Source organism: Sander lucioperca, chromosome 10 (genome assembly GCF_008315115.2).
Source record: "Sander lucioperca isolate FBNREF2018 chromosome 10, SLUC_FBN_1.2, whole genome shotgun sequence".
NCBI lineage: Eukaryota > Metazoa > Chordata > Actinopteri > Perciformes > Percidae > Sander > Sander lucioperca.
Genome location: NC_050182.1, coordinates 29293606 through 29319825, shown reverse-complemented (window position 1 = coordinate 29319825; position 26220 = coordinate 29293606). Strand labels below are relative to the sequence as shown.

Here is a 26220-nt window from a genome sequence, read left to right as displayed (position 1 = left end):
CTAAAATCCTAATCATTATTGATGAACATGACAAAGAGATTTACTATTGCCTAGTTTTTAAACAGTACTTTGCCTTATAAAATCATTATTTTCCCTAGTGGATGCAATTCTCGGCAGGGATGCGAAACTTGGCACCTGTTACCCACTGATGACAGTCCGTCTGCGGCTGCAGGCCGTGGAGCTCACCGCCAGTGTTTTAGTTTGATTGTTAAAAAGTGTTTAGACAATTAAAAGGTATTTATTTAGAAGCGGGCTGGCTGCTAGTTAGCTAACGCTAGCATGCTATTCCACCAAGTTTCCATGCTACATAAATAAGCCAGACAGAGTTGTCCCTCATCTGGCGATAGAAACCCTGCTTTTCCCGTTCTGTTAGCTCAGGGCTCCACAGCCTAAGTCCACAGGTACAAATTAGTTTTGCACCAAATGTATCGTCAAGAGAGTGTTGTGAAAGTCGAGGCGCGCAGATTCGCCACTTTGTGATGCGAGAGAGCACATATGTGAAGTTGCAGTGACAGATTCGAGAGGTTGTAATCACTGAGTTGTGGTTGTGATGGAAAATGAACCAGAGTAAAAAAAAAAGTATACGAGTAAATGTTGCATTATAAGTTTGCAGCTGTCATTGTGTTCATGTAAATATCAATCTACACATTTGTGAATATTTTTTCTGTAACTTCACATTCAGAATACAGGTGTGTGAACATTTTCTACAAGTGTAAATTTCAAATTACAAGTTCAGATTTTTTTTACAAGCTCTCATGTTTTTTTTCTTTGTATGACTTCAAATTCAGATCACATGTGTGTGAATATTTTTTACAAGTGCAAATTTTATTTTTACAAGTGCAAATTAAATTTTTACAAGTGCAAATTTTAACATACAAGTTCAGATTTTTTGTTCTGCCAGTTCTCACATTGTATTCTACAAGCTCTCCCTTTTTGCACCATATTTACCTTCATATTATTATCCTGATGATAAAGAATATTTTGATGTTACTAATATAAGCTGAATAAATAAATATCCTAATGCTGTTGAGATTCAGTTTTCTTTGAGTGCTCTAAATGCTCTAAGTTTCCTAACACACATTCAAATATAATAAATACTAAAAGGGCCCTCAATGTGATTTAGTTTTAAACTACAAATGCCCGTCGGCGGCCAATTTTATTATTTTTGTTAAAAATTATTTTAAATTAAGCTCAGGTTATTCTAGGAGGTGCTGTTTAGGGGGTTATGTGGAAATGTCAATCAATGTGAGACAGTGATGTCGATATTTGGGAAATGTTGCCCTGTCTTGGGGTGCTGAGACTTGTGGGAATGTATAATGGAATGTAAGTGTCCATGTTTATGGGATTTATGGATATATACAGTATGTATAAAAAAAATAAAAAGGATTTTAAATATTTTTTAGTTTAGTGCAGGCAGGAATTTTGCCTGTTAGCAAGTGTGTTCTTAGGGCCTAAATTAAATAAAACAGAGGGAGGAAATCATGTGAGAAATAATCAAATCATTTTGGAATTTAAATGCACAACCCTGAGACAAAATGAGAGAAAAGCATATTTATTGTGTTTAATTAACAGGTTCATTCAGATAATCGACAGCTAAAATACATTCTATATGGGCAGCAGTGGCTCAGTCTGTGTGAACATGGCTTGGGAACTGGAGGGTTGTTGGTTTTAATCCCCGTACACCAAGTATGGAGTGTGCACTGGTAGTTGGATAGGTGCCAGTTCACCTACTGGGCACTGCAGAGGTGCCCTCGAGCAAGGCACCAAACCACCAACTGGGCAACTTTACATTTAATGCTTAATACTTAATTAATATCATTTTTCATCAGGTAAAATGAAAATCAAGTACATCTTATTCTTCTTTAAATTAAGCAAATTTAAATGCAACTACTCTAAACACTGCAATTGTGATTACAAACAGGACTAGACCTAACACTGCCTGGCTGCTAGGAGAGAGCTTCATCCTGGCGATGTTGGAACATTTGAGGCTCAACTAAATGTATTAATAAATATACATTACTCAATGTATGATAGAACTGTATAACCAGAAATGAAGAGAAGATATGAATTGTGTGGCTCTGAGGAGACACTGAGGAAAGATGGCAGAGAGGGAGGAAATCATGTGAGAAATAATCAAATCACTTTGGATTTTAAATGCACAACCCAAACATCTGAGACAAAATGAGAGAAAAGCATATTTATTGTGTTTATTTAACAACTTAGCAACTTTCCATTTAATGCATAATGCATGTGTATAGGCTGTGTTTGCATGTGTGTGCAATTCGGGACCTGTGGGTAAGGTGTATAATAACAAAGTAAAAGAATATAATTTTTCATCAGGGATATTCTTCTTTAAATGAAGCAAATTTAAATGCAACTACTCTAAACACTGCAGTTGTGATTACAAACAGGACTAGACCTAACACTGCCTGGCTGCTAGGAGAGAGCTTCATCCTGGCGATGTTGGAACAGTTTAGGCTCATTTAAATGTATTAATAAATATACATTACTCAATGTATGATAGAACTGTATAACCAGAAATGAAGAGAAGATATGAATTGTGTAGCTCTAACCCTTCACAGTCATCTGGACTGTGCTGGCTCGTTGCTTGCCACCCCAGGAGATGGCAGTACAGGTTAGGTTTTTGACCCCGTCTCCTCCAGCAGCCATGAACGTGATGGTGGAGGTCGTCTCCCAGATGCCCTGCGGCGTCCAGGTGTGCGTGACCTCGCTGGTGAGGTGAGGGACACTCCATGAGAACACTGGAGGATGTGACGGACATGTGTGCGTCACAGAACACGAGACAGTAATCGTTGAGCCAGCATCAACTTCTGCTGGAACTGAGGTCATCATTGGTTTATCTGGGGACGCTGAGCATGTGAAACACAAAGCAGAGTGCTTTTGTTGATTAGAAAGCAAGCAGATCATTAGCTTGGCACATTAAATAAAATGAAGAATAAATTCCAGACCTTTCATAACAATAAATACGCAGCTATTGTTGAATCTGTATCTTTCCTTGTCATGTCTCTCTGCATGGAAACAGAATGGCCCATTGTCAAAGGGTTTGATGTCATCAATCTCTAATGAGCAGTTTCCCTCATTCAGATCTCCTAATATACTGGTGTGGCCCCTGAAATGGTCAACCACAAAGGTCTGGCCATTATGGTAGATGATATCATTATTTCTTTTGGACCAGACGCCACGTGTGAAAGGCTCATCTTCCTGGTACGGGATGCTGCAGGGAATCACCACACAGGAGCCGGTCAGGGCGCTGAATCTGAAAGGGACGTCAGCAGCCTGATCATGGAACGCTGTAAAGATATAAACAAGTCATGATGGGATGACTGAAGAAATCACTCCACTGGCAGCAAGATGACTTTTGAGAAAATGGAGAAGTACACCCACTGTCATTTTCATATGGATCTCTCACATATTCTGGAGGGGAAAAAAATGATAGCAAGCAATTATTAATTAAATCTTCTTCAAATGTTATCTCATCATTAGAACAAAAGTTTGACATTTTGGGAAATATTCTTCTTTGCTTTCAAGCTTTCTCTAGAGAGCTATAAGAGAATATTGATACAACTCCTATATGAGAGTGATGTATAATAAGAATAGCTCCCAATGTCTTGACCACTGTGTATGACATGTAGGAACTCACTTTTTATATGAAGGGTTTCAGAGTCTGAGGTCTCGCCAGTAACAAACTGAGCAGTGCAGGTCAAAGATTTACCGTCATCCTCAAGAGAGCCAATAAAGGTCAGATTTGACACAGTGATAAAGGTATTGCTGGAGTTCTCTTTGGTTTTTAATGAGCTCTGCATGTCTTCATAGTTCCACACAATGGTTGGTTTATTTTTCTTACATTTGTAGGAAACAGAACAAATTACACTCTTTGCCACACCCTCCGTTGTGTCGCCAGGCCGCTCAGTCATTGTGATGTTGTCATATGGACCTGAGCAAAAATGTGATAGTGAGGCTTATTTTCTAAACAGGATCATTTTCATTTGACTTCAGTTAAAACATGGTCTCATATTGTACTTACATTCAACATTCAGCTTGATCTCACTTGTTTTTCTCTGACCCCCACTGTAGCTAACAGTACACCTCACACTCTGGTCCTCTTCTTTTACGGACCAAGTTCTCTCTACTGTCCTTTCCCAAATCCCATCAGTTACCAAAGTGTCCGTAATGAGATCTTCTCCAGGTATGCCACTTATGTTCAGGGTGGGGGGAGCAGAGATACATGTATGGCGCACATTACATGACACTGTGCTCTTCTCTCCCACCCTGGGGATACCTATGATGCTCACCTGTGGTTCCTGTGCTTGGTCTACAAAATCAAAGTAAGAATAGTCATTTAGAGAACAATTTTTCTTGGAATTTGAATTGAATTGGCATCCAGATACTTACCTGAAACAATAAGTTGAGAGGTTTTTTCATAAAATGTGGGATCCAGGCTTTGGTAGGAGGTGATAGGGTGCTTGTCTACCCATGGGTAAAGTCTGTCCTGGTTATGTGACATCTCCAGCCTCTCAATCTTAAGACTACAATTCCTCTCCCCCAGAGATCCAATCAAGCTGGTTATCCCGTTAAACTTACTCATAATATTCTGACGCTCGTCAAATACAGGTGAGTACCCATTGCTCTGGAACAAGTACCATATAACTCGGAGGTCAGCAGGCTGGGAAATACTGTAGTTGAATGTGCAAGGAATGATGATACATGAGCCTCTCATGCCTGTGATGCTGCGGGGGGTGGTGAAGGACCAGCCGCGAGACAGCATGTTTCCTGTAAAAAGAGGAAACATTTGAAGCAAAGTCGCAGAGCTTTTTAGAAGCAGTTCAAGAAAAGAGTCGTGTTTCCACTCAAATTGCTTCATTTGAATGATTTTTAGAGGCAGTAAGAAGTTAAAGAATCCAGTATTTCACAAGATATAAATTGATAAAAGTCATAAATAACATAACTATAGTTTATTTTCTACCTTCCCTTTAGCCATTGTTTGACACTCCATGCTGGGAGCTATTGGTTTAAACAAGCCAGCACTGTGAAATGATTTTATGGTAAAATGGCAAAAAAAAAAGAATAAATTACATTTTATCAAAATACATTTCAGTTCTATTGCATACTTTGTTGGTGATTCAGCTAAAATGCAGAGCAGTTCTGACATATGACTGCTACAAAGGCAACATATATTGGTATATAGGAAGATGATTATTATTTCTACTCACTCTTTACTTGGAGGGTGATGCTCTTATCCTGCGTCCGTCCTCCAGTGAATCGTGCATAGCATGTCAGAGATCGTCCATGGTCGTTAGCTGATGCTGTGAATGTCAGTGTGGAGATAGTCCTCCAACTAGTGGTTCCACTGTTGCTGGTATCAGTGGAGGCTGGCATGCTCCCATAGTTCCATGTGAGGGTTGGTATATGTTTGGAGCATGTGTATGAGGCAGTGCAGGTTATTTTCCTTGCCTGTCCCTCAAGAAAATCATCTGATGTACGGCTGATAGTCAATGCTGAAAAGGAGCCTGAGATAGAAATAATAAATGTTAACATTTTAGGTCAGCAAAAAAGAAAAATGTTTTAATTCTTGTACATGCATCACGCACATTCTGCATTTAAGGTTTGAGTGGCTGTTGCAGTGTGACCGCCATAGTGTCGGACGGAGCACTGCACAGTTTGGTGGTCTCTCTCTATGTTTAATGTGGTCGTCAAGGTGGTTTCGGTTGTGCCACCAGGCCCCGAGCTATGAGTTAGACTGTGGCTTCGCAGTGGGATGTTGAGACTCAGATCCGGTGGATATTGGGAACAGGTGTGGGAAGCGGTGCATTGCACTGTCACAGACTGTCCAACCTTCCTGTCTCCATAGATCGTAATACGAGGTGCCTCTGCCTTGCCTTAAAGAAAATTTTTAAGGCACGAAGAAAAAAGAATTATTGAGGAAATTGTATATACATCCATCTAAAAATGTATCTTTTTCTAAGCTCACCTTGATTACTTACCAACTACTTCAATTGTTACAGTTTTATCCCAGAATGCATGGGTGGATTTCCCAATATAGTCTGGATCTACCCAGGGGTAAATCTTCTGTCCGTCATGAGCCCATGTCACTGGCTTGATTAAAAGGTCGCAATTTCTCCCAGATCCAGAATTAGGTGTCCACGTTTTACCTTTAAATTCATAAATTTCATCCCTCATGTCCCAATCTTTACAAACTAAAGGATATGAGTAGCTCGCATGCTGGTACCAAGCCACACGATCTGGTCTGCGAGGTGGATAACGATAGTAGTCGAAGGTGCAAGGGATTAAAAGGCAGGAACCCTTCAATCCTCTGATATTGCTTGGCATATATACATACCAAGCCGTGGAACTGCAGAAAATGTATCCTGCAAAAGCACCAATATGCATAAAGCACATGACAAAAAATAAATAAAGATTTGGCCAGTTTTTATATGTTTAACAAAAATTGAGTAGTAAAAATGTATTTACCTAGAATACAGAAGCTCAGAAGAAAATGGCTAAATCCATACATATTGTGAATGGTACCACACACCTAAAATATGTACAGTGAACACCTTAGTTTTATGCATTTAAAATTGGAAAATAACATAAAATAGAATATATAGCTGTGATTCTTTTTCCATATTCATCAAAAGTACCCTGCTCCAGAAAATTAAAATGTTCCAGTAAAACAAATCTCATTTATCCTATGGGTCCAATCTTTAAGGGTTACTCAAGACATTTAGTGTTGAATTTCCAAAGTTTGGGGACTCACAAAGGACAAAAAGCCACTTTCAATTCTACAGGGTAAATATTTGCAGATGTTACTGGGTGGAGTATCAGTTTAAAAGCTTCACCCATGTTAAACAGCAAATACTGGCAAAAGGCCACAATAGCATAAGAGTTAAACAAAGCATACATAAAATACAAACAGATTAATACATGTTTAAAAATAAGCCCACAAAATCTAAATCACAGAAATGTCATGAATACAAACAAAAATCTAAAAGCTGTTCAAAACAAACCACATTATGTTGTTTCTAGAATAAAAAAGCTATTTTCTCAATAGACTGAGTTAATAAGTCATTTCTGAAGCAGTTAAAGTTTTAAAAGTTCTAAATGTAGACCAGTCAGAGTTAATATGACATAACAAAGCATAACAAAAAACACATTCTCGATTTCAGAAAGCTCTCCAGACATGGTAACAAGCTAAATCATTTTAGCCTAAAGAAATATTATTTTGTGTTGATATATTTTGGATATGACACAGCATGCAAGAGTGGTTTCCTGTTACTTAAAAATGTTTCAGATTTCTAATAAAAAACAAAGTCTGTGCTACTTTCTGTCAGCAACTACATTTTAAGGAAGCCATGATATCACAAGAGAAAGATACATTTATATTCTTTTATGAATCAATTTAAAACTCAGCCTTTCAGCATGTAAACTCATATAAAGTTTTAAGATGAAGAACAAAGGAAAGCTTCTTTAGCTTTTTACATGGTATTTCTTAAAAATCAGAATGACTTACCTTCAGAGTGGAATGGTTATGAGGAGTTTTCCACCTTTTAAAGTCTCTAACCACCCATCATTTTAAGAAACCGGGGAGGGTACAATTTGCCTACCAAAAGAAATATACTGGTTCCTGTAAAAAAAAAAAAAAAAGATTCTAAAAACATAGGCTGAGACTGCCTAATAATTATGCAGGCCTTGATAAAAGATTTTTTACATTCGCCACACCACACCACACAATCCCTCATTACACCAATAAATCACCCGAGAATGATTAAATCTAATAAGTGTTCAAGTTTATATGATTTGGAGCTGGAAAATGTGCATAGATATAATGATAAGATCAGAATACTCATTTGCCTGATAATTGTGCTTGCAGTGTATATATGTTGATGTATTTAAATGATTTAAAGAAGAAGACATTGACATTGACACTTTTTCCCTTTCTTGTTGTCATTTGGATTATGTTTCAGGCCCAACAATTTTGACATCATACCTAAACAAATGAATACACTGGCTGAGCAAAGTTGCATACTTACTGATACGATAATCTCAAGCAAAATATGGTGTATTCAATTCCGTCTTGTTGATAAATTGATAATATTGTGATCATATTAGTCATACAACAAAACTGCAGTCATCAGATGCTCTTATTACAGATCAGATCATTATGAATCTGATTAGATTAGTTTTCTGGTGTTTTTCAGATGTTTCCATAGATGTTGAGGTCTGCAGTGTTCATGTAATCGTCACCATCATTAAGGTCCTGTGAGAGATTGAGGTCCAAAATTTAGCTACTTTTAGCTACGTCTAAGACACTTACATATGACCCAAATCCACCTCGTCCCCTTTAGGCCTTCTGTTACAGAGAAAAAGTACATAAGGTAATATAAATACAAAATATTAATGTGGAAAACAAAACACAGATGTACTTGTTTCATTATAACAAAAATGCTTTACCAAAAGTTAAGTTTGATTTAACTGTGAAAACAACCATGTGATGATAAAACTTATGAAATTTATCAGTGGAGACAGGCATGCTACGTCAATGTTTTTCATGTCTTACCTTGAAAATCTGCTCCAAAAAGACCTTCTGTGTAAAAAACAAAGAACAGAAACTATGCAAATTTTGTGAGGCATATAAATAAAAGCATAGATTTTTATCAAGAATCCCAAAAAAGCACTCTTCGTCTGCACACACATGGAAATTACAGTAAGCCCAACCATTCAGCGGTCTATACTAAGCTGTGGGGAGAGTACAGAACTAGTCACTAAACTGACATAGAGTATTTAAAATAAAGATATTAAAAGATTTAAGATAAAGACCTTTGATCAGAATGATATGGTCCTGGGCCATCAGAGCGAATCCTGAAAGTTTAACACATTAAATAACCAGCCTGTTCTCATGAACCATACGTTTGAAAAGCTATGAAAAGTTAAGCACTGTAATCCGTATGATTTACATGTTTTTTTCTGCTGTGTGCACTGTGCACCACATTGACTGCTGTTGTATAACAACGCGGCTGGCCGTGTATGGAGGTGGTCGGGGAGGATGGGTGAGCGCTAATACAGGACTTACAAGCCCGGGGAAAGCAAAAGACTTACACCCAGCAAATGCGTGTTCCTTGGGAGTGTTATACAAATAATAATATAATACAAATGTATAATGTAATACAAACCATGATATTTTCCTAAACTTAACTAGTTGTTTTGGTGCCTAAATTTAACTTTAGTTGCCGTATAACGCTTACTTTTTCTTGCCTAAACTTAACCGTAATCCCCGCTGAAATGACCGGCAGCTCGAGGTGCTCTGTGCCCAGCGCACAGTCACCTATTCTGGGGTAACTACACCACCAACTATCGTTGACCTGTTGGAGCACAATGCGGAGCACCGTAGTCGGTGGCACCAAGCTCTGTAGCGGCTTAAACAGCTAGCAACTGCCGCTCTGTAGGACAGAGCTCTGTAGTCGATGTCACGTGACCAGTCAGAGGTCTCCTAGTTTTCGTATAATATACGTTTTAGTATGCATAACTTTTCGTATGATATCATACGAACCCGTTCACAACAACAATGTTGTAGGAACCACTTTTTTTTCTCACCTGCGAGACAGCCTGGACAGCTGGTTCCACATGCTGATTATGACACATAATACAGAAACTTATATTATGATAATGAAGGAAAATGATTGAATCATTTGATCATTAGTATAGCTCTATGAACGAATCATTTTTACCTGCCAACCCCACTTTGGAGCTCTGCAATGCGTCTCCTTGAGAAGACAGAAAACAAAGTCATTGTATTGAGCAGCACATACAGTACACAAATGTGTTAAATGTGGGGTATACTCGCCGCAGCTGACCTGTCGAGCGCCAGTGTGACGTCATGGGAGCCCCGTAACTGTTTATACTCGCGCGTGGTGGTCGCGACACTAGTTGCAGTCTTCTCCTGAACAGAGGTGGCGATAATGAGGAAAGGCTACCAACTTTGCTATTTCTACGGACTAGAAGAAGAAGAAAAAGGTAAACAACGGCAGAACTGGCAGCAGCATTGACGTCAATGCTTCGATTTGATTCAGTGAGCTACTTCGTCGGATCAAGCCTTTCATTCACCATAAAAGAACTCATCTTAACCGAGTAAGTTTACAAGAGAGACTTGCAGTCACTCTGAGAGTCCTGGCATCCGGTTGTCCTCGAGCTCGTTCATGCTTCCTGTTTCCGCTTTGTCACGCGCTGCTGAAAAAATAGAGTGGTGCCCAACGAGATCTACGTCATTTTGACGTCACATTCGCCCACGCCAGCTCGGCTACGGCGACTGTAAAACGGCCTTTAAGCATAGAAACGTGCAAGAAAGTCATTTTTTGCTCAAAAAAATCTATTACTTATCTGATGTAATGTTGATCAGTTAATGTTAGTGTCCTGCATTACTCACTTGTGTCTTTTCACCATGAGTGCAAAGATCACAGCTGTACCAATCACCGCCATTGTGAATGATGATGTGGTTATAGTTTTCTGTACCTGCAAATAGACAGAGCCGTATATAAGGGCCGTTCTTCACTTATATTGCACAAATGGAAAGAGGTCAACATCTACGATATAAAAAAATTCAACAGCAGAGTTAAAAGATCTCACATTTTACATAGAGTTTCAATGTTGTAGATGATGTCATCTGTCCAAATTGAGCTGTACAGGTGACCTCACTGTGATCATCCTTCTCCTCAGGAATGATGGTCAGGATGGACTGGGCCTCCCAGTAGCCCAAACCAGTTTCCTCGTGGACCTCTATTACCTCATCTGCTGTGCCTCTACTCCATGTGAGTTTTGAACATGGGAGGGGCAGGTATGAGTGACTGAACAGGTGACTCAGTGTTTTGGAGGATCAGCTTTAAATGAAAAAAGGCATAGAGAACGTAAGAGATAACTTGTTGTAATTGTGTTAAAGGTGTTGCTGAAGTTCTCTTTGTTTTTTTGCGTGGCACACTCGAAATTGCAGCTGAGCGCTACGCTCAAAGTTGAAATGATTTTAACTATGACCTCAATGCCGCAGACCTTTCAAGGTGCAACTAAACCAGAAGCAATGATGACGTATACCTGCCCTGCGTTTTGCCTCTATGCCTGCAATATGCTACCTCCTGGTTTTACCTCTGGTCATGTGTGAAGTTGATGCATGGAATAGTTTTCTGTCACTATAGGTGTGTACAGGTCTGAGGTCAATCAGAGTCAGGCCAGACTCTGATTGAAGGCATCCCTGATGCTTTAAAGTCTTTTACATGTCAAAGCTTGAGCATTTCAGACCTGTTTCCTTACACACATTAATACATAATAAATACAGAAAGGGCCCTCACTGTGATTCTATTTCGTATAGGCTTCGCCCTCTAAGCCACGCTATTGGGTTTATCCCTTCGTCGTGAAGATTTTCTTTCCCGCCCTAGCATGCCGCTCGGGCTTCAACTACGTCCGCAAATACTGTATATAAACAGAGCGGACCCGTAGCTCTGCTCCCACTTTTTCTTCAAGCTAGCAGTATGAAGACAAGCTTGACTTCCAGCGGTGTTCACCTCTGCCCCACCTGCCGGACTGGCTGCATCCTGCCGCCGGACCTCCATCCCCGCTGTGAGACCTGCCTTGGCGCCGCTTACGCCTCTTGCCAGTTCTGCATCCGCCTGCCATCTAAAGAGCTTAACCGGCGGGCGGAAGCTTTCTGGAGTGTCAGGCTCTCACCCCCGATGCCTCCTGCCAGTTCTGCATCCGCCTGCCATCTAAAGAGCTTATCAGCGGGCGGAAGCTTTTCTGGAGTGTCAGGCTAGCAGGGAAGGGGATGGCAGCTGGGCAGACAGACGGCAATCCGTCAACACCCTGGATCCGCCGGAGGAAGGCTTTATCGACGAGCACGAGTTCACGAGCTCAGGAGCCGCCCTCCTCACGGGCCCCACTCTGGCCGCGCTTCACGGAGCTTCGGCCGTTTGTGGAAGAGGCGCTCTCCCAGCCCGGGAAACTGAAGGCTCCCGTCTTTACCCGGGTTCAAGGCGACACAGAAGCGGGCTTCCCTTCGGACCCCCCTCTGGAGCAGAGTCTGGCGTCCATCCTGCTTCCGAAGGCCACTTTTTTTCGGCCACCGGAAGCCTACGCCTCCTTCGCCCCATGGATCAGGTATGTGCTCAGGTCACTGACCGGTCACAGCAGTGTGCGGCCCAGGGTCTCGCGGCACAGAACAAAATAGCTTTGCTAGCCTCCGCCGCCTCCGCCATGGCCATTAGCCTACTCCGGGAGCTCCTCCTCCGGAGCTAGTCACGGAGATTGGCAAAGCTATGACCGCGATCCTCACCCTGACCACGGCGTCCACGGTGGTGTTGTCCAGAGTCATGGCAGACTGTGGAGCCAGCGAAACATCTGGCTCCACATGACACAGCTACCCACTGACATCAGACGCAAGCTTCTGTACGGCCCCATAGCTCCTGCTGGACTATTTGGGCCCCGCCTACAGACAGCCACGTCCCATTTGCACCAAGCGGAACGATTTCGAATGCTCGGCTCTTGGAAGGCGGCTCCTCCACAGCAGCGCCGTCGCCATGACAACCGGCATGAAAGGAAGCGCGCCACAGCCTCTGCTGCGGCTGCGTTTTCCCAGGCTTCGAGCTCCGCTCCTCCGCCCGGCCCCCCTCTGCAGCGACTGCCGGCTCCACATGACCGGCAGGCCTCTCGGAGCCGGAGGACCATGAAGGCGGCCCCCACCTAGTCTAACCCACCCCCAAGCCCCCCAACAAACAGCGGCGTCGGGGCGCGGGAAACGTCTGTCCACATACAGTTGAGAGATGGAAACACAACGGCCCTTTTAAGGGCCACCCCCACCCATCTAAAGAGCCAAGCAGCCCCTGTTCCCATTGAACAGTGCGCTGACAACATGACAGTCGTTCCCCACACAAGCGCACACCAGCCCACTGCTGCACGCGGGGCTCCACCGCTCTCTCACTATGCAGACAGTGGGAGCGAACGCTCATTCACTATGAACGGTGCCGCTCAGTCATCCCTCTCCCCCCGTCCATGCCAGCGGGACGAGGAAGACAATAACCCGGTGACCGCTCCCGCCTCTCACGGTGGTGACCGGCCCTTTCGACAGAGCCCTCCCGGGCGTATTGGAGACAACCGTGTCATCCCAGGCAGAGCCAGATGCCATGACAGAGCTAGGGGAGCTACTGTCATGGAGCGCCCATTCCACATGTTGACCATCAGACATGTGTTGGAATGTGTGCGCCACTAAGAATGATTTACATCTGTGGATCTGAAAGACGCATACTTTCACTTCCAAATCATTCCCAGACACAGGAGATTCCTGCGCTTCTTTTCCAAGGGGCCCATTTTCAGTACAACCGACTACCGTTCGGTTACTCACTGGCCCCCCGCACTTTTTCCAAGTGCATGGAGACGGCACTTAAGCCGTTGCAGAAAAAAGGCGTCAGAGTCCTGTTTTATCTGGACGATTTGCTCATCCTGGCTCCCTCTCGGGAAACGGCGGCGCTGCACACTGTGGCAGTTCTGCATCACCTGCAGACACTGGGTTTCGCCATAAACTGGCAGAAAAGCTCATTGGTTCCCACACAATCGATAGTTTATCTGGGCGTAGTGCTAAACTCGATTGTTATGAGGGCCAGGCTGTCAACACCAAGGCAAGACGCGCTGCTCTCTCTCCTGTCGCGCACCACACCACGCGCAAAGGTGTCAGCGCTGTCCGTCATGCGCCTTCTGGGCATGATGTCCGCGGGCTACAGGGTGGCCCCCCTGGGGCTTCTCCACATGAGAAAAATCCAGAGGTGGTTCCTCCGTCTGCGTATCAACCCCATACGTCACAAGTGGCGAATGCTGATCATTCCTCCTTCCCTACAGTCGGACCTGTCATATTGGGGGGAACCCCCGGACCTTGTCAGCTGGGGTTCCCCTGGGCAAGGTGACATGTCGTGACAGTGTACACGGACGCGTCCCTCACTGGCTGGGGGGGAATGTGCGAATCACAGGTGGTGGGAGGAGAATTAGAGGGCGAAGCCTATACGAAATAGAACAATAGTTACGTTATTGTAACTCCAGATTCTATGAGTATAGGCGTAGCCCTCTAAGATCCGGGCCACCTGCTCCAGTTACATTAGCTGAAGAAAAAGCTTATGTTGGGAGCAGAGCTACGGGTCCGCTCTGTTTATATACAGTATTTGCGGACGTAGTTGAAGCCCGAGCGGCACGCTAGGGCGGGAAAGAAAATCTTCACGACTGCGCATGCGCGAAGGGATAAACCCAATAGCGTGGCTTAGAGGGCTACGCCTATATTCATAGAATCTGGAGTTACAATAACGTAACTATCGTTCAGTCATAAACCTATTAGCAACAAATGGCCGTTTGTGAAAGACGCAATATCTCGAGCCACAAAGAATGTGAACACTTTATTATTTAATGAAAAAAATGTGAGCATGCTTGAATTTTTGTTCTGCAAAGATGCTTGGATTCAACAGCACAAACTTTGTTTAGGTATGTTTGGAATACTATATCTATATACCTAAATGCATTTTTCTGAAATTGATTGACTAGGTGATTGTTACAGAGCCAATAGCCAGTCTTGAAATATGCATTTGGTTTAGTGTTACAATTACTTAAAATACTTTTTACTATTTACCCTTCAAAATAGTCATGTAACAATTCAAACAAGGACAATACATGATGAGTGATGACGGGTCCTAAATATCATATTGTATAAATGGCACAGATACTAAGAAATGCCCAGCTGTGATATCAACAGGTGACTTAACAGAATAAATCAAAACATTAAGATGTTACTGTATCTGACAAACATTTGCAATGACATTAAAGTGATGAGACAAACACATGTAAAATTGTGGATGGACTGACCCACTGATGACTTATGCAAATTAATTTGATCATTCCAGAACATTCTGAAAAATGTTATTTAAAATATTTTAAATTTATTGCCAACAGGAATTTGGCCTTTTGGTGAATATTAACTGTAACACAGTTTTGGTAAAATAATATAGCCTTTCAATAATGGTTATTAGCTGCTAATGTATGTCCCCATTATTCTAGATGACCCTCAACTGTTCAGCCTGTCCCCATCTCTAACTGTGTATTTGTCGTGTAAAGTATCACATTGTCAGACTTATCTCCACAGCGCTGTGTCAGCACTGGAGTAAGGTCTGGCAACACCACACATACATTCTGGGATGGGAGTAAAAAAAATGCTCTGGCTTGTTTGCATGTCTTTAAACCAATCACAATTGTAAAATAGTAAAAAATAGCAAAATAGTCCCAGGAAGAACATTGTTTGGTGGAACATTTACACAATGAGTAATTCTGTTGATCCGTACTGCATAGCCTACGATGGAGAACTGTCCAGCAGTTATTTTATCGTCCATGTCTTTATCTTACCTGGCGTAATAAGATGCAACTACCCCCTTGACTTCAGTGTTTTCAGCTGGTCATCCATTATCGTAACCAAGGAGAACACAACCAACACCATGGCATTTTTACAGCATGTCTCTAGGTTTAACTTTACCTTCACTAGCTCACTGCAGACGATAGAACATGCTTTGAAAATCAAACATTTTCCATAAGGGACCGTTCGGTATTTATGGAATGGACCACCGGAGGAAAATAGGGGAGGGTCATGTCTTTTTATTTGTTGTTGAGGGGAGGGTCATAAAACATTTTTTAGTCTGGGTGGGGGGGGGTCACCCAACTTTTTTATTCATGAAAAGAGCAAAATTTCAAAGTGGCTTGTTTGGTGCATATTTATCCATGTAGCTCTCAGTCTCGGCCCCTAGCGGATGGGTCTGACCGCATACGCGGAGTTTGCTGGGGGGGGCAGGAGGAGCACTGCCCCTCTGGTGGCTCAAACAGGTAATTGCATTGTTTAAAAAATGAGTGGAATAATTACATCTGGCATGACCAGATATTAAATAAATATCTTAAATAACACAAAACAACTAAATGGTGATAGGTAATACATCTGATTTCATATACTGCTTTAGTAAAAAAATATTACCTGGCTGACGATGGGAGCAGCAGGACACAAAAAACGAAAGTTACTGTTGCGCTAGTCTGGACATCTTGCTATGCCAACCTTGCAATAAAGGTTTCCTAAATGCCATGTATATACATGTGATGTCAGCTTACTAATTGATTGTGGGTTTTGTGTAGATTTGGACTTTTATACGTTTATTCCACTTTGTTTAAACGGCGAAGTGGATACACCGTGACCCTTTTTGTGGATCTACTGATCGCTGTGGATTACTTTTTTTCCGTGTCATTGGATTACGGCAAAATACGGATCTTTTTTTCTCAACGTGTTTTAACGTTTTATGGTGAGTTTGGAGAGGCATCTCAACAGACTGGAGGTCCAACACTGATTGTTCACTGTTACATTTTAGTTGAATTTAAGCGTCTGTCTATTGAGTTCCAAAACAGCCGTGCCGCGATTGGATTTCATAAGGGCGAATTGTTAAATTCTTACAATGTAACTTAAAAACTTTAAAAAATAAACATATGTGGTATATTTAGCTGCAGCACTGCGGTGCTGATGTGTGGAGAAGGAACTTCGTTGACAACACATATGTGTTTTGGAATATAATGTTCAGCTTCGGCAGCTTTACCTATGTGCTAAAATATACAATGACGAAGCCTAGTGACAAGTCCATAGCAACCAGTTTTGAATTGGTTATATCCCAGCGTCCTTTGCTGAATGTTTTATCGTTTTATTTCATATGAATACTAGTTTACTAGAGGAGGAACTTAGTATTTGAAGTAATGCAGTAATGCACGAAGTGTGCATTTAGTTTCCATGCTTATTGTGTTTCCACAACAATGTTAATAAGTAAATCTACTGAAATGGCCACCACACCATAACAGAGGAGTGTGATGTGTAAGATGAGAATGCAGAGGTTAACTCTAAAATCAAGTGGTATCTGTACTTCTTTGCTAAGTGCAAAGTTGCATGCAAGGGGAGCGTCATGCCTCTTTTTCAAATTATTTTGGAGGGTCATAGGAAAATTATTACTGATGAGGGGAGGGTCAAGTCTTTTTAGGTTGGAGTCCACAAAACTCCTCTGGTGGCCCCTTAATTAAATAATGAACAGTCCCTAACCAGTTGTCAAACATGCCAGCATGTCTCTGTTAGGTTGTAAATGCCGAAAACATATTGTTGGTAAATCTTTAAAATCATTGACTGAAAGAACCAAGCAGGCCTGCCTTATAGATGATTCAGATTTTTGTCAACACTTGCCATTTTTAGCGTGTAGCTTGGTAGCTCAGAGGTTGCCGAGGCATTTTGAGAACGGTCCAAAGCCTGACATTGCTCAGTCAGGTTTTATCCTGGCAATGTACTTCTGTTGTGCCAGACTATACATAACCTGCAGGAAATGTCTGGTGGACAAAGTTTATACAACAGGCTATTTTTACACTTCAAGAGCTTTTTAGAGAATTTAGCAGCATAAAAAAAATTAATACAATTGTGAATTGTGTCTGGGGAAAGAGATTTAATATAAAGACAATTTAAAAGCTGAATATTATATTGATACACATTTTGTATGGATGGCTAGTTTAAAGTTTTCAAATGTTAAAGGGAAGTTCTCCATCACCAGATCACTTTGTTAAAATGATTATTTCATGTTTTATTTGGATGTACAATATGTAATGTGTTGTTTTCAATAGTGGACCCATGTGCCCTCATGATACACTCACTACCCACAATAAGGATGGTGTTTAAAAAGAAGCCCTATAAGACCTGAGTCACCCCTCATAATGTGAAAGTGTGTAAAAATATATTTCCTTTAGACATGAAGTCTGAGACGTTCCTGTTTTCACGTCGACTGTACCACAATATTTGCAGACTCGTCTAGTCTTTAGAGAGTTTGTATTTAAAACACAACAACTGAGACAAAATGAGAGATAAGCATATTTATTTATTGTGTTTATACGTTCATTGGCAGCTGATAATACATTCTTTAAATGAAGCAAGGTTAAATGCAAGACCAACATCACTTCCCTTCACATGCAAACATGTATGTATGTGTGCGAATGTAAAAAAAACCAGCAATGTTGTCCCTAAGAATGTGATGTTTCCGAGAAGTGTCTTGAAGAACTCAACAGTTGCCATACACATTATAATCCTGAAACAAATACACAAGGACATTGGAATTAATTACACTGTTGTATAGTTTTGTTTCTGGTGAGGCAAGTATCCTCCACCCTCTGGCCCATGACCTAAAAACTGGTTGGAGGGTTAGTCATTGAAATGCATTAGAGAAGAAGAACAAGGAACCTTAGTTTATCATATGCAGAGGGTAACATTCCTTCAGTTAGAACCTGTTTTATTGATCACTGATCATGGTACATTGCTGCAATTTTTTAAACTATACTGTGGATTGGACAAGCCGTCACAAGAGTGAGGGAGAATGGCAACAAAGAATGGACCCAAATGCAGACAGTCGAGGCAGCAGAATGATTTCTCTGATTTATTGTTGAAAGGAGGGTAAAGATAGACAGGAGTCCAAATTAGGCAGCTGATCAGGCTGGCAGGCAACAGAGGCTGGAAAGCGATGACCGAAAACCACATTGTAACATTGATGAACTGACCGAGGAACAAAGAGAGAGTGGCTGATGAAGGGAATGAGGTGCAGGTGAGGAGGTGGGCGTGGAAAGCCAGGCAGAGCAGCAGAGTGAGTGGGAACAGGTGTGGAGATGGCTGGGGCAGTTAGGTGATGGGGAAAGGAAAGAACGTCTGAGGACATCTGGTGGATAGTTGGAAAATGGCATTGAAGGGGCCTGGGGAGTAGGGAATGTGGCTGAAGAGGTGGGACAGGCCGTGACACAAACTACACTTAGGGACTAAAAGCGCTAAATCTAACTGACTTGCTTTAGATTCTTGCCTCTTATCCAAAGTGCGTGCTTTTCAGATTTTTGGTTTAGGAAAGTTACAAAAACTGTAAGATGCTGCCTCCCATATTGTGGCATATCGAAAAGGTGTGGGGGAGGGGGTTTCAGACAATAAACCATCCAACAAACACTTATGAGAGGTAAAATGTCTTCAAGAATCTAATGGCGTTTTTCCATTACATGGTACCTGCTCGACTCGCCTCGACTCGACTCGACACACTGTGCGTCCGTTTTCCATTGCAGATTTTAGTACCGCCTCAGCGTGGCTGGTCGTTATGCCGGCTCGACGCACACACCAGCGCACAAGTATAAACATCAGGCCACTTGAGCTTGTTTTACAGTTCTGTGGAGGCTCCACGCAGAGCTTTCACCGTAGCCTATGTAATATGTGGCCTGATGTATACATTTGTCAGCTGGTGTGTGCGTCGAGCCAGCATGTGTGTGTGTACGTAGGATACGGTGAAAGCTCTGCCTGGAGCCTCCGCAGAACTGAAACAAGCGGCGTCGCAGTAAACTGCCGTCACCTAACACGAGACACACAGAACATGGAAGGTGTGTTGTTGTTGCCACAGCCAGAAGACACATTTTGTTTCAGAAGAAGCTGGAGGCAGCAAAAAAAACACAGCTGGCTAAACTGTTTAAAAATAGCGGGTTTGTTCAGGACACCCCCGTCTGTTGCTTTCATGTCACCTTTTCAGCTCGCCTCAGCTCGCTTGGAACCTCGACTGAAGAGGTACTAAAAAAAGTACCTGTTAGCAGGTACCAGGTACTTTTTTTCATAATGGAAATCCAAAAAAGGCGAGTAGAGTCGAGGCGAGTCGAGCAGGTACCATGTAATGGAAAAGCGCCATAAAGCTATAATAAAAGTTAATAAAGTTGTTTTTGGCTTAGTACTTCCAGATATACCATGACCTGAGTGAAGGAGAATCTACATGGAAATAGCCACCGGGACAGGAATAACAACACCAGCTGTGACATAATTTCCCTTTTTTTATAATTTAAAAATTGTTTCGTAGAAAGGTGAAGATTGTTCAAAAATATGTGATAGGATGATTGGTTGGATGGTTGAATGGTTAGCTGGGAAACAGGAGATAAGCAGAGGCAAAAAGTCTTTGATTAACATGTGGTTTGGGCATTACTGCATCACCACAGCACTACTGACCTCAGGCCTGACGGAGCGAGGAGCTCTCCGGTGACTAGATCAAACAGAAATATAAAAGGAAGCGGATAATTAATGTACAACTAAATGAGACACAATCATATATCATTTAAAATAGTTAGGAACAGCTGTGTTAGTAAAACTCACTCCTTTGGGGATGGAAAGCGTTGTTTGGAGATTTGAGTGTCACAGTTTACGGTGGTGGTGTTGCGTCTATTGGAGGAGGAGGGAATCACACTATCAGTTTTTGTCTGTGCTTGCTATTAGCTGTCTGATATACGTAGTAGAAAAACATTGTTAGACACTTACGAATAGCCAACACTGAGGTTAGCAGAGTTGCCTTGGTTTCTGCAAGGGTGATACATTTTATTTATTTTAATCAATATTTTAAAATGGTATTTCTTACAAGTGATTACTATAAGAGGTTTGCCCTACTGAAAAGGGTAGAAATGTGGTAGACATGTAAACATAGGGCACTTCATCTGGGGATTGAAAGTGAATGGTTATTTTTGGGTGTTCTTACCGGGAGAATCGATTCCAAATGGACCCCCTGTATGAAAAGCACAGTGTTATAACTTTACTTACTTGGTCTCCTGTATTTGTCCAGTTTTTAAAACAAGCAGTCTGCTGACATACCGTTTTTCTGGTCTTGGAGGTCTCTCCCTGTCTTCAGGGTTTCTCCTGGACATTTCAATGAATAGAAATGATTTCAAGTAAAACAGATTACAACTCATCAGTGATTTTAGCGTGCATGATATGAGACCAACAAAAGAGATTGGTCTTGAGGAAACGTTGATAACGCTTACCTGGATAATCTATCCCACAGTGATCTCCTGTGGAAGTTTGAATTGCAGAGACAGATTTACTTGCTTTTTGTTGGAAATACAGGATTTATGTTTATAATGACAGATAGTTCAGGCAAAAACATGATTTCACGCTTCTTTTTTATCCACGCTTAAATCATTGGTTCATACAGCAGCACTGTGGTGCTATCAGCTGATTAGTAACGTCCAATCATTCATGCAAGTGCACGAAGCAAACATTATAATCTGACTTTTCTTACTATTACTGAATACAGTAACCATTTCTTATAGTGGTCATTTTCTTGGCATAAGCGTTCCTGACTGAAAACTTGTCATCAATGATGTCATCATTACACATTTAGGTTTACGTACCTCTTCTCTGGACGAGGTGGTGGTCTAAGCTGGTCGTCAGAGTGCTTCCTGTTGGTCAGATTTTTTTTTTTTTACTAATACACGTTGACTTTTACATTCTACAATAAACAACTAATAGCACCAATAGCACTGGTATTACCCATCTCCATTATTGTATTATGTATTTACCTCCTCCTATAGAAGACCACTCCAAACACTGCAGCTAGGATGATTACAATCAGGACTAGAGTTGACACTGCAATGGCTACTGACCGAGAGCTTGATCCTGGCGATGTAGGAACATTTAAGGCTCAATTACATGTATGAGTAAATGTAATATACACAACTCAATGTATGATAAAACTGCATAACCAGACATGAACAGAACAGATGAATTGTGTGGCTCTAACCCTTCACAGTCATCTGGACTGTGCTGGCTCGTTGCTTGCCACCCCAGGAGATAGCAGTACAGGTTAGGTTTTTGACCCCGTCTCCTCCAGCAGCCATGAACGTGATGGTGGAGGTCGTCTCCCAGATGCCCTGCGGCGTCCAGGTGTGCGTGACCTCGCTGGTGAGGTGAGGGACACTCCATGAGAACACTGGAGGATGTGACGGACATGTGTGCGTCACAGAGCACGAGACAGTAATCGTTGAGCCAGCATCGACTTCTGCTGGAACTGAGGTCATCATTGGTTTATCTGGGGACGCTGAGCATGTGAAACACAAAGCAGAGTGCTTTTGTTGATTAGAAAGCAAGCAGATCATTAGCTTGGCACATTTAAATAAAATGAAGAATAAATTCCAGACCTTTCATAACAATAAATACGCAGCTATTGTTGAATCTGTATCTTTCCTTGTCATGTCTCTCTGCATGGAAACAGAATGGCCCATTGTCAAAGGGTTTGATGTCATCAATCTCTAATGAGCAGTTTCCCTCATTCAGATCTCCTAACATTCTGGTGCGGCCCTTGAAATGGTCAACCACAAAGGTCTGGCCATTATGGTAGATGATATCATTATTTCTTTTGGACCAGATGCCACGTGTGAAAGGCTCATCTTCCTGGTACGGGATGCTGCAGGGAATCACCACACAGGAGCCGGTCAGGGCGCTGAATCTGAAAGGGACGTCAGCAGCCTGATCATGGAACGCTGTAAAGATATAAACAAGTCATGATGGGATGACTGAAGAAATCACTCCACTGGCAGCAAGATGACTTTTGAGAAAATGGAGAAGTACACCCACTGTCATTTTCATATGGATCTCTCACATATTCTGGAGGGGAAAAAAATGATAAAAAGCAATTATTAAATAAATCTTCTTCAAATGTTATCTCATCATTAGACCAAAAGTTTGACATTTTGGGAAAAAAATCTTCTTTCATTCTTTCTCTAGAGAGCTATAAGAGAATATTGATACAACTCCTATATGAGAGTGATGTATAATAAGAATAGCTCCCAATGTCTTGACCACTGTGTATGACATGTAGGAACTCACTTTTTATATGAAGGGTTTCAGAGTCTGAGGTCTCGCCAGTAACAAACTGAGCAGTGCAGGTCAAAGATTTACCGTCATCCTCAAGAGAGCCAATAAAGGTCAGATTTGACACAGTGATAAAGGTATTGCTGGAGTTCTCTTTGGTTTTTAATGAGCTCTGCATGTCTTCATAGTTCCACACAATGGTTGGTTTATTTTTCTTACATTTGTAGGAAACAGAACAAATTACACTCTTTGCCACACCCTCCGTTGTGTCGCCAGGCCGCTCAGTCATTGTGATGTCGTCATATGGACCTGAGCAGGAATTTGATAATAATAATAATAATAATAATAATAATAATAATAATAATGATAATAATACATTTATTTTTTAAAGCGCTTTTCTAGACACTCAAAGACACTTTACAGTTTTGGTTACAAACAGACAAAACAAAACAGACTAAACAGACAAGGTACGTAGACAAGGTGACATGACAGACAAAAAGAAAAGGAAACACATAGGTGCATGGACAAGCACAGGCAAAAAAGAGAGAGGTGGGCAATGAAAAGGAGGGAAAAACTGGGAAAGTCTGTTAACAGGAAAAAGGAAGTTCGAAGAGGTGAGTTTTGAGGGCCTGTTTGAATGATGGTTGGGTGCTTGACTGTTTGATGTGGTCGGAGAGGGCGTTCCAGAGGGTGGGTGCAGCAGCTGAGAAGGCTTACATTTAAACAGGATTATTTTCATTTGACTTCAGTTAAAACATGGTCTCATGTTGTACTTACATTCAACATTCAGCGTGATCTCACTTGTTTTTCTCTGACCCCCACTGTAGCTAACAGTACACTTCACACTCTGGTCCTCTTCTTTTACGGCCCAGGTTCTCTCTACTGTCCTTTCCCAAATCCCATCAGTTACCAAAGTGTCCGTAATGAGATCTTCTCCAGGTATGCCACTTATGGTTAGGGTGGGGGGAGCAGAGATACATGTATGGCGCACATTACATGACACTGTGCTCTTCTCTCCCACCCTGGGGATACCTATGATGCTCACCTGTGGTTCCTGTGCTTGGTCTACAAAATCAAAGTAAGAATAGTCATTTGGAAAACTATTTTTCTTGGAATTTGAATTGAATTGGCATCCAGATACTTACCTGAAACAATAAGTTGAGAGGTTTTTTCATAAAATGTGGGACCCAGGCTTTGGTAGGAGGTGATAGGGTGCTTGTCTACCCATGGGTAAAGTCTGTCCTGGTTATGTGACATCTCCAGCCTCTCAATCTTAAGACTACAATTCCTCTCCCCCACAGATCCAATCAAGCTGGTTATCCCGTTAAACTTACTCATAATATTCTGACGCTCGTCAAATACAGGTGAGTACCCATTGCTCTGGAACAAGTACCATATAACTCGGAGGTCAGCAGGCTGGGAAATACTGTAGGTGAATGTGCAAGGAATGATGATACATGAGCCTCTCATGCCTGTGATGCTGCGGGGGGTGGTGAAGGACCAGCCGCGAGACAGCATGTTTCCTGTAAAAAGAGGAAACATTTGAAGCAAAGTCGCAGAGCTTTTTAGAAGCAGTTCAAGAAAAGAGTCGTGTTTCCACTCAAATTGCTTCATTTGAATGATTTTTAGAGGCAGTAAGAAGTTAAAGAATCCAGTATTTCACAAGATATAAATTGATAAAAGTCATAAATAAGTGTAACAGAACTATAATTTATTTTCTACCTTCCCTTTAATCCTTGTTTGACACCCCATGCTGGGAACTATTGTTTTAAACAAACCAGCACTGTGAAAAGATTTTATGGTAAAATGGCAAAATGTGAAGAATAAATTATATTTTATCAAAATACATTTCAGTTCTATTGCATACTTTGTTGGTGATTCAGCTAAAATGCAGAGCAGTTCTGACATATGACTGCTACAAAGGCAACATATACTGGTATATAGGAAGATGATTATTATTTGTACTCACTCTTTACTTGGAGGGTGATGCTCTTATCCTGCGTCCGTCCTCCAGTGAATCGTGCATAGCATGTCAGAGATCGTCCATGGTCGTTAGCTGATGCTGTGAATGTCAGTGTGGAGACAGTCCTCCAACTAGTGGTTCCACTGCTGCTGGTATCAGTGGAGGCTGGCATGCTACCATAGTTCCATGTGAGGGTTGGTATATGTTTGGAGCATGTGTATGAGGCAGTGCAGGTTACTTTCCTTGCCTGTCCCTCAAGAAAATCATCTGATGTACGGCTGATAGTCAATGCTGAAAAGGAGCCTGAGATAGAAATAGTAAATGTTAACATTTTAGGTCAGCAAAAAAGAAAAATGTTTTAATTCTTGTACATGCATCACGCACATTCTGCATTTAAGGTTTGAGTGGCTGTTGCAGTGTGACCGCCATAGTGTCGGACGGAGCACTGCACAGTTTGGTGGTCTCTCTCTATGTTTAATGTGGTCGTCAAGGTGGTTTCGGTTGTGCCACCAGGCCCCGAGCTATGAGTTAGACTGTGGCTTCGCAGTGGGATGTTGAGACTCAGATCCGGTGGATATTGGGAACAGGTGTGGGAAGCGGTGCATTGCACTGTCACAGACTGTCCAACCTTCCTGTCTCCATAGATCGTAATACGAGGTGCCTCTGCCGTGCCTTAAAGAAAATGTGAAGAATTATTAAGGAAATTGTATATACATCCATCTAAAAATGTATCTTTTTCTAAGCTCACCTTGATTACTTACCAAATACTTCAATTGTTACAGTTTTATCCCAGAATGCATGGGTGGACTTCCCAATATAGTCTGGATCTACCCAGGGGTAAATCTTCTGTCCGTCGTGAGCCCATGTCACTGGCTTGATTAAAAGGTCGCAATTTCTCCCAGATCCAGAATTAGGTGTCCACGTTTTACCTTTAAATTCATAAATTTCATCCCTCATGTCCCAATCTTTACAAACTAAAGGATATGAGTAGCTCGCATGCTGGTACCAAGCCACACGATCTGGTCTGCGAGGTGGATAACGATAGTAGTTGAAGGTGCAAGGGATTAAAAGGCAGGAACCCTTCAATCCTCTGATATTGCTTGGCATATATACATACCAAGCCGTGGAACTGCAGAAAATGTATCCTGCAAGAGCACCAATATGCATAAGGCACATTACAAAAAATGTAAAGATTTGGTCAATTTTTACATGTTTAACAAAAGTTGAGTAGTAAAAATTGATTTACCTAGAATACAGAAGCTCAGAAGAAAATGGTTAAATCCAGACATCTTGTGAATGGTACCACACACCTAAAATATGTACAGTGAACACCTTAGTTTTATGCATTTAAAATTAGAAAAGAACATAAAATAGAATATATATCTGTGATTATTTTTTTCAAATTCATCAAAAGTACCCTGCTCCAGAAAATTAAAATGTTCCAAAAAAACAAATCTCATTCATCCTACGGATCCAATGTTCAAGGGGTACTCAAGAAATTTAGTGTTGAATTTCCAAAGTTTGGGGACTC

At 41.7% G+C, this 26220-nt stretch overlaps 2 protein-coding genes across 3 annotated transcripts; both read right to left on the bottom strand.

Annotated features, from left to right (window-relative positions):
* Nucleotides 1-1823: 1823 nt before the first annotated feature.
* Nucleotides 1824-26077, bottom strand: LOC116049323. 2 transcript variants are annotated; one of them, XM_031298867.2, is made up of 19 exons: nt 25936-26076; nt 25451-25834; nt 25074-25361; nt 24696-24992; nt 23872-24249; nt 23504-23791; nt 22742-23035; nt 22490-22519; nt 22054-22395; nt 21657-21953; nt 21436-21532; nt 21268-21315; nt 20899-20925; nt 20729-20773; nt 20616-20642; nt 20402-20440; nt 20240-20305; nt 20096-20129; nt 17941-18167 (listed from the first exon to the last, which is right to left on the bottom strand). In XM_031298867.2, the coding sequence occupies exons 1-19, from the start codon at nt 25976-25978 to the stop codon at nt 18141-18143; spliced, it is 3051 nt and encodes a 1016-aa protein (XP_031154727.1). In that variant the 5' UTR covers nt 25979-26076; the 3' UTR covers nt 17941-18140. The 2 variants fall into 2 exon arrangements, 1 of the variants encoding a protein (XP_031154727.1); XR_004898450.1 differs by lacking the exons at nt 17941-18167; nt 20096-20129; nt 20240-20305; ... (4 more) ...; nt 21268-21315; nt 21436-21532 and adding exons at nt 1824-1993; nt 15161-15164 and having other exon boundaries at nt 21594-21953; nt 25936-26077.
* LOC116049319 lies at nt 2443-6573 on the bottom strand. Its single transcript, XM_031298860.2, has 11 exons — nt 6490-6573; nt 6003-6386; nt 5610-5897; nt 5232-5528; nt 4414-4791; nt 4046-4333; nt 3662-3955; nt 3406-3435; nt 2970-3311; nt 2574-2870; nt 2443-2454 (listed from the first exon to the last, which is right to left on the bottom strand). The coding sequence occupies exons 1-11, from the start codon at nt 6530-6532 to the stop codon at nt 2450-2452; spliced, it is 2646 nt and encodes an 881-aa protein (XP_031154720.1). The 5' UTR covers nt 6533-6573; the 3' UTR covers nt 2443-2449.
* Nucleotides 26078-26220: the final 143 nt, after the last annotated feature.

Excerpts from the sequence above, each read along its gene's own strand:
- LOC116049319 (XM_031298860.2), bottom strand. The coding sequence starts at position 6,532 with ATGTATGGATTTAGCCATTTTCTTCTGAGCTTCTGTATTCTAG. Across the intron at positions 6,387-6,489 it reads TCTGAGCTTCTGTATTCTAG|GATACATTTTCTGCAGTTCC; the intron begins GTAAATACATTT and ends GTGCTTTTGCAG. Across the intron at positions 5,529-5,609 it reads TCAAACCTTAAATGCAGAAT|GCTCCTTTTCAGCATTGACT; the intron begins GTGCGTGATGCA and ends TTTCTATCTCAG.
- LOC116049323 (XM_031298867.2), bottom strand. The coding sequence starts at position 25,978 with ATGTCTGGATTTAACCATTTTCTTCTGAGCTTCTGTATTCTAG. Across the intron at positions 21,316-21,435 it reads GTGGTCTTCTATAGGAGGAG|GAAGCACTCTGACGACCAGC; the intron begins GTAAATACATAA and ends TCTGACCAACAG. Across the intron at positions 18,168-20,095 it reads CTCGCTCCGTCAGGCCTGAG|GATTATAATGTGTATGGCAA; the intron begins GTCAGTAGTGCT and ends TATTTGTTTCAG.